This window comes from Melampsora larici-populina (assembly GCF_000204055.1).
Source record: "Melampsora larici-populina 98AG31 unplaced genomic scaffold MELLAscaffold_213, whole genome shotgun sequence".
NCBI classification, from domain to species: Eukaryota; Fungi; Basidiomycota; class Pucciniomycetes; order Pucciniales; family Melampsoraceae; genus Melampsora; species Melampsora laricis-populina.
The window spans coordinates 7485-15823 of record NW_006768971.1 but is presented as its reverse complement, the minus strand read 5'-3'; the positions used below and the strand labels follow the sequence as shown (position 1 = coordinate 15823).

Below are 8339 nucleotides of genomic sequence, written 5' to 3'. Positions count from 1 at the left end.
CAGGGAAGTCACTGGACAGTGACAGTAATGAGTTCTGAAGGAGATAATTTTGAAATGACGTCGCAATACATATATTTAGTTATGCCAAGCAGGACCACATGTAGAGATTCCACGGGGGTGTCGAGATGACCGTCAAAGCCTGTATCACATACGTCAGCTCACATTAATATCATTAATTCGAAATGAAGGGGTAAGTTGAGGGATCATCACACCTGCTAAACGTAGAAAAGGATTGAACATGTGTTCACCATATTTATTCTCCAAAAATTCACAACGGCGTGAGATTTCATCCTGTGCCATCTGATCGCCTTTTGGTCTATGCTTGTTAGATCGGTAGAGCTGCTGAACCTCTTTTGCAAAGGGGAGATTTAAAGAGTCTTGAGTTCCATATAATTTTGAAAGGTCATCAAAACGTTTAATGCTTTTTGGATTGCGTGTCAATGCCCACAATTCTTTGGTCTGCTCTTGTGTTTGGGACCAACTGCGAAGGGGTCGACGGGCCTAAGAGCAACAACTTAATCTCAGTAAAATTACAACCAAACTACATGGTTCATATAAACTTGACCCTCACCGGCATCCAATCTTCATTGATTCCAACAAACTGTTGAACATACGTCTCTGTTTGTTTTTCCGCTCTTGACTCGACTGTCAAGTTACATATTTGACAAGGTGATAAAGTTCCCGATGGGTTTGTCATATTTGAAATTTCAGCATGCATTGGTGAGTCACCCATGTGGCATAGGATGAATGGGACAACTAGCACATGGTCCTGCAAGCAAAAATCATAAGCACGGAAACCAGTGGACGCCACTTGACTAATTCACTATAATCAGATCAAATGAATCACAATCATTTTGGCCAATAAGCTACTGAAGACGTACTTCAATTCATCCACAATTTGGTCTCCTTGCTCCAAAGCACTTGCAATATTTGATGTACACAGCGAGTGAATGTGATATTCCTGATTCGTGAATTTCGGTGTGAGTCCGGCCAAAGAGAAGTAGAATGACATATGTTTATTCCATTTTTTGGACCTATTTCCAGAATTATCATCGGAGTACAGAACTACTGGTACACTACGAATGATCATGCTGTTGGCCTTAGCCCTCCACGGATTTGGGATATGTATGATTGAAAGGCCTGTATCCAAATTTTCTAACAAAGGACATTATGATCAGCTTTACTTTGATAGAACATTGAAGACACGCATTGGTAACTCACGCAGTAATAGAGTGGTTGTAGATTCAGACAATTTCTGACCATTCCACAATTCAATTTGAAGGAAAGATCTTGCAAACTCTTCCACATTAACGTCCAAAAAATTCCCCGAGTCAAATTTCGGCTCAGCAGGTATCATGAAGTCATGAGACCCTCAACAAGCCGGTTTAACCTCCAAACATTTTGCACGTATAATTGTGTTGTCTTTATAGAAAAATATAGGGACCACTACGCGCGAGTCTTCAAGCTGGCAGGGCTCGTATATGTAAAAGTGCTCTCCATATACCTTGACCATTGGTACTCGAAGATTTGGCGAGAGGTCTTCACGCCACTTCTTCGATTGTGAATAACGGTCCACAGTCACCCCCCGGTCAATTTCCGGTATAAACTCAATGTGGGGACCTGTTTCAGGGTTAGACAGCTCCTACAACATGTCATCAGGAATGCGAAACTGACAAATGCGAGACTAACCATGATTAGGAAAAAGAATCACTTACTTGTGATATGATATCCTTGACTGAGAGCGTAAAGCAAGGGTTTCCGTGCGGACTGATTCTCTCTAAGACAGTAAGCCCCAGACGTTCCTTGAGCTCGGTGCGAATATGTTTGATGTGGCCTACAAAGTGTGAGAACTGTCAATATATATAACTTTGGCATTTGGGGCAAGAGCACAGCATTACTGACCGAGGTCAGGCAAATCCACGTTCAGGACCTTCTTGAGAATACACCGTATACATTTGTACTGTGCGGTGGACATTAAGTTGCGCCCAGTGCCCAAAAGCAACAGTGCGGCAACATGCTTTACAAGGGAAGAGATGTTTTGTCAGCAATAGAAGAGGTTTTATGTGGGGTAACCAACACACCTCTGTCTTTTGTAGAGGATACCACGGCAGCCATGTGTCGGTGGCCGAGATGGCCTCGTCTTCAGGATGAGGTACCATAGTACTCTCTGAATCCGATAGATCATCCAGGAATTGGTCGAGATCAATACTTGAGCGTCTTGACGGTGGCAAATCGAGCTCCGGAGGTTGATTTGGGTCATACAGAGACTCAAGGTCATCGGATCGTGTGTCCATATTGACATCAAAAACCTCGTCAAGTATATCTGCCGTGCGGGGAGGTCCTGGATCATCGAGATCGGCCTGGGCAACACCGTCGTCGTCTGGAACAATTGGAGAGACGGCAGGACCCGATCGATCGTGCTCCACGGTGGAACGGGCGGCTAAACCTGGCGTGGGCACGATATTCTGGGCCCTAGAGGAGTTTTCCATTTCAACTTGGACTCGGTTGATGTGAGTGGCGAGCTTGCTGTGCTTCTTCCGATCTTTGAAGGTGCGGCTTGTGCATAGCTTACACCCCCAATGGCCCATGTTTGGGCCCGATTGGATTTGTACAAAGTCTGCGAGAGCGAGGACGATAACGATATCTTCGTAAGCAAAGGGTCAGGTTCCGAATCCATCACACCATCAAACTCACACTCATCAGCGTTGGCTTGATTTGGAGATATGAACCCAACAGGCATTGTATCATGGGTGGAATTTCAGTTTAGTGATTGGTAGTGTGCGAAAAGGATCTTTGGCAATGTGGATGTCAACGTCTTGGGGTTCAGAAACCCGATCGGCGAACAGAGGAGGCAAATGTGAGAGGTTTCATCTCTCACAGTCAACTTCGGATTGCTTCGTCTGTATTGCACCTCCTGGAAGATGTCTCAGTGATGTGGTCTCACAACTCTGGGACACGTCTCAGTGTTGTGAGAATGGGGGTGCATTGGCACCATGTGCATCCCGCGAGGCATTCGCCGCTCGAAGCTCTCATGATATTGGAATCGAATATAATGCAGTCTCCGCATGCTCACGCTGGTACGTCAACCTGGGCCGTTGAGGTTGCGTGTGATTCACGATAGGTGGACATGGTGATATATCACGTATCAGACCTAAGATTCACACAGGTCACCCCTGCGTTTTGGAAAGGGCCGGGCTGCGCGTGAAAACACCAAAAAACCCTTCAGTGGTGTAGGTTGGGTGGCACACTATCATGCGAGAGAAAAAAAAAAACAGAAAAAAAGCTTCCTTCGAGATGGCTGTTGGAGTCTGAGGTAAGTGATGATTCCGAGCTGCTGAGATTGCAGAGCGAAGAGGTACAAATGATTTTTGGACACTTGGAAGGTCCACAATCTTTGAAGCGCTGCCTCTGTTACCTCTGAGGCCTCTTGGGTTGCATAGCAAAATGAAGGGTTGAGGGTTTGATAGAGCAATGAGATGGGGATGAATCAATCAAGCCATATCACAATCAAAATCATGACTTTTTGAAATTTGAAAATTGACCCGGCCCCGCTCAAGAATATAAAAAAACAATCCAGTGTTACGGCAGTCTTGGTGTTGAGCACTATATGAGTTTTTGAGTTTTTTTCAGAGTTTTTCAAAAACTGAGTGAGCTCTTTCTTTATGTGTACTCTCTCAAGTTGATTGAACAATCAACTTTAATCCCTCATCTCAATTGCACATATCATCTTCAAATCCGGTACATTTCTCTCAACTTGGATGGAGTTTACTGACAATGATTCAACTCAAGTTGTGCATTGTTTGGTGGCTTCAAATGCATCAAATCAATTTGTTGATATTCCCTTTGATTGATGTAGCAAAGAAATTGGTTTGACCTTGGAGGTCAAATGGACAAATCTGATGGCAGACCTCTGTGATAATTCAAACGGGAAGAGCCAACAATTTTAATCAAATAAATGGGATGAATTCATCAAAAAGTAGAAAGTTGAGGAGGGAGAGGATAGCCATACAACATGATGATTGCTATCAAAATGAGCTACAAATAATGCTTGAGCTCAAAGCAAGAGGAATCAAGTTTGTTCATGATTGTTATATCAATTGATTGAACCAACTTCTTGCCCAGTTTTTGAAAAAACTCAGTCACTTGAGCTTTCTTTTTTGAAAACTCAAGGTTTTTTTTTTCTCCAAAGTCATCAATTATGCAAAGGGCTGTACAGTCAACTTTGTTATAACCAATATGTGTCAAAACCAATACTCTTGGAAAACCAATAGGTTTTTGGCCATTTTCTTTTGTTAATTTTCAGTGAAATCTACTCTGACAAAACAGATACTCCATGAAAACCATGAGTTTTGGACCCAATCTTTTGGGTATTGGTTATATCAGAGTCTACTGTAGTGGCAAAGAAAGTTTTCTCTTCAGCTCTTGTGTGGTCCCAAGTTCCTGTTGTAACCCATAGTTCACTATTGAATATGTTCACAGTTTTAAGACAATTTGATTCAATCCAACCATCACATTGGAAAACATTTAAGGGGTACTTTTAGTTATCCACTAGCTGTTCCTCACCATTGATAAGCTGGTTTTCATGATTCAAAGTATCTTCTAGGCGCAAGGAGGTAAGGAATTGATGGTAGGGTGATTGGGAATTGTTTGTGTGTAAATTTGATTTGCATAGTTAATTTGAGCATAGCAAGGAGGAGTCCCCAGTTGTGTTTGTGACAGGGATGTAGGAACGAGTACCAAGTATGAGTATATACTCAACTGATACTCACTTTGTACGGGTTTACAGGGCCAAAAATAGGCAAAAATACTCAGTATACTCAATAATACTCACTTTACTGAGTAAACTCATACTCACTTCTGCATCCCTGGTTCCTGAGACCTGCAAGTACATATGTGTGAGGTTTTTGAGTTTGGTTGTTGCATATTTTGTATGACGTGGTACATAAGTTGTTGGTGATTGTTACAAAGAATGGGAAGATGAAGTGTTGAAATCATGGATTAAGGATTCCCTTTTCCAGGAAATTTCCTTTGAGCCTTTATTTGATCCAGAAAGGACCTCCGATTGTGGCCTGACCACAGGAGCCACAAGCCACTGATTGAATTCAAGCAATTTGCGCTAAATGAATGATTGATTTGAACACAGTCCAAGTGAAATTCAAACAGGATTTTTCCGGGTTGAGGACACCTACACAGGGTCCAGATCTTATACTCATGACATGTTAGCAAAGGAGTCATACATTTTTGGTATCAATATAGGTATTACTTGTACTGAGTATTTGTTGATTGGCTTGGCTCAACTTCAGCCGGGTGTAAAGAGTGTGTTCCAAAGCTGTGCAAAGCGCAGCCTGGCACCAAACACACAACAATCTCAACACAATCTTGGAGCACAATTTGCTAATGTGTTGTGAGTGTAAAATTTGGACCCTGTGCTGATGATTGAGATACTTGGCAAAGCCCAAGAAGAAACTGTACATTGTCCTTTCTTCCATGGAGTACTTGGCTGTGTAGGTTTTGGTCACATTCCTTCATGGCTGCTTTGTTCACTTATGGTGGGAGACAGCAAACATAAGGAAAAGCCTGGTCAGTCCTTGACCAGTATGTCAAATCCAGCTCAGCCCGCAATTATCATGGTATCCTTGTAAAAAGCTACTTTTGAGGTGCCATCATCCAGAGCATCTCAAAAGTAGCTTTTTAGAAGGATCCAACAACATTTGTGTTTTTTTAAATTTGATTTCACATTAAAATATAAACATTTGTATCTTAGAAAGTTTAGTGTGTGTAATCTTAAAAAAATGATGACTCTGCCAAGGACAGAGTGGTACAACACTCTGAGAAAAATGGGGAAAAACAAACGAGATTGAGCTCACAAAAAGAAAAAAAGAAAAATCAATTAATCCAAAAAACAATTCGCTCATCAGAAATTGATACCTTTTGAGACTCAGTCAATAGATACAGCAAGATACAGCAATTAGACTTGTATATTGTAGAGGTAGGGTCTGGACCAAAGGTTTGTTCCCTAAACAGATCAATCAGAAGGAAAATTTGTCAAAATCTGATTCATTGAAGTGAAAAAGAGACACTTACATCAATTCAGGTTTAAGTTGGGCACATTTATGCAAGGAATAGTGGACAGACAGCTTGTCCTAAGATCTCTCCGCAGAGATTTCATTTGTGCCCCCATACCCTGCTTTGGGACAACCTGATGATTATGTGGAATCTTCTGCGTCTGCGCCTAAAGGGTTGGCTAAATTGTTAGCTATTGTTTGGCAGCTATCAATCCCGTGTCAGACGCTATTCAGAAGGATTACAGATTTGCCAAGCCATTGTCAACAGCGTTTGAGTTAATCTCAAACTTGAAAGGTCTGAGTCGGATTGCTTGTCAGAGCTCTGATTGACCAGGGTTCACTTCAAAGCTGGAGTCTATTTGTAGGTTGAGAACTACCGTGTTGCCAATAACATTGAATCTTCTGAGACATGGAAAGAGCAATCAAGTCGTCTTGAGTAGATATTGAGTCAATTGATATAGAAGAAAGGAATCTATTGAATCCTTGATTTACAAGATTACATATAATCTCATGTATCACAGCATTTTTGAATGTATTACAAATTGGGTCAAGGTACTGATCGGGCTTTTCCTTATCTTTGCTGTCTCCCACCATACGACCGCTCCAGCATGCCGTGAATGTTCACAATTGGGGTTTGTGGTTAGTTTTGGCCCTCGTCTGAAATGTCAATTGGGGCTTTCAAAAAACAAAACCAGATCTTGGCAACTATATTTTCTGTACCAATATAAAATCCTTACCTTTCAAGTACCTTTATGTTTCAATTGCTGAATTGTAGATTGTCTTCAGAATGTTTTCTGCAAGCTTGATGTACCAAGTTGTTCATTTTGCATCCAAAGCAGCACCCAAAGTCATCCATATCATACCACTGCCACCTATATCAGTAGCTTCCTTCAGGTACTTATCAATCTGTGTTTTCCCCTTTCTCTCTTGGAATATGTAATCAAAAGCAAGAATTCCCCTGATTGTTTTCCTCTCCCTCTGCACATCAAGCCATGTGCCCTTCCCTCTTGGGCCATCTACACCAAGTATCTTATCAGCCTAGGGTTCTTATTGTGAGGAATACTAAATTCATTTACATTTTGACAATTTTGAGACAGGTTGACGGAATCACACCCTCATCATCCTTGCCGGTAGAATGTTTTGTCAGTCTTGTTACACACTTTTTGTTCGTTCCAAGACTAAGAAATTTTATGATATTGGCCTAAACCAAAGTGAGTAACAACAGGAAGTCTTTCTAACTGTGCCATTTGGAGCCCATGTTGTGGTTTGCTCATTTAGTTTCTCAATGGGGATGTTACAATTGGATTGTACCAACCACTGTCCTTTGTGCTACTTTTGTTATTCTATCAGTGAGTCTGCTTTCTGTTAAGGATTGGAAATCATCCCTGGTAAAGTGTCATGGTATTATGTAGGGGCAATGATGTTTATATTGAATTGCATAATCAAAAGAATTAGAACCATTCAATATTTGACATAATGTCCCAAAGAATCTACGTGTTCACAGAACAAATATGAACCTCCTATTTCTCCTATTTTCCTATAATGTACTGTCCTGTTTGAATGATGAGTTGTGCCCAGTTTCTGTTTCCATTTTATTTTTCTACTTCTATTTCATTTACTTTCCATCTCATATCTTTTGTATCATAATAAGTTAATCACTCAAGAAGTCTAATCACGTTATAACAACTCTAAAGATCACCACGACAAAACAGTCTTGTTGAGAATAACTAATTGCAGGAGGAGATCGCTACCAAGCTATTGTTATAAGGTGAATAAATCAACTAGTGATTGTTATAAAACCAATAAAAATATTGTATTAATCTTGCTTTCAATTGTAGACAACAGTAGGGACTATCCACTAATCCTAATAGTTACTTATACTCAACGAGTTCATACCTGTGTTGATCTTGTTTTAGGTAATCAAACTTTGTCTACATCAATCTCATTATACTATGCTATGTTATTGACTTTTCTTGTTTTAGTTGTTTGTTTTCTATTTTGTGTTCTGTTGCTGCAATAAAGACCTCAAGATCTCTAATTGTTTCACTTTCTTTGTGATCCCTAGACCTCCGGAGGATGATCCTGATTTTGCGTCCATCACTTTTGCAAGTTGCAACCATTGATATCCTGTTTAAACATCTAGCGGCTACCATGGATCTGGCATGGCCAATTTTTTTGCTAGGTATCAAGTGTACCATCACAATGACATGTCCATGGTGAGCGTGATTTTACATAGAAACCCCAAAATTGTCAAGTGCTGACCAGGTGTATTTG

General features: G+C 40.9%; 2 protein-coding genes across 2 annotated transcripts; one reads left to right on the top strand and one right to left on the bottom strand.

Moving 5' to 3' along the window:
* Positions 1 to 1372: 1372 nt before the first annotated feature.
* Positions 1373 to 2489, bottom strand: MELLADRAFT_87422 (uncharacterized protein; the record flags this gene model as incomplete). Its single annotated transcript, XM_007419486.1, has 4 exons — positions 1373 to 1642; positions 1716 to 1834; positions 1903 to 2017; positions 2082 to 2489. 4 exons carry the CDS (start codon positions 2487 to 2489, stop codon positions 1373 to 1375), a joined length of 912 nt encoding a protein of 303 aa, XP_007419548.1.
* Positions 2490 to 2579: 90 nt separating this feature from the next.
* On the top strand, positions 2580 to 3134 carry MELLADRAFT_114530 (uncharacterized protein; the record flags this gene model as incomplete). The annotated part of the gene is made up of 3 exons (XM_007419487.1): positions 2580 to 2648; positions 2737 to 3077; positions 3122 to 3134. The coding sequence occupies 3 exons, from the start codon at positions 2580 to 2582 to the stop codon at positions 3132 to 3134; spliced, it is 423 nt and encodes a 140-aa protein (XP_007419549.1).
* Positions 3135 to 8339: the final 5205 nt, after the last annotated feature.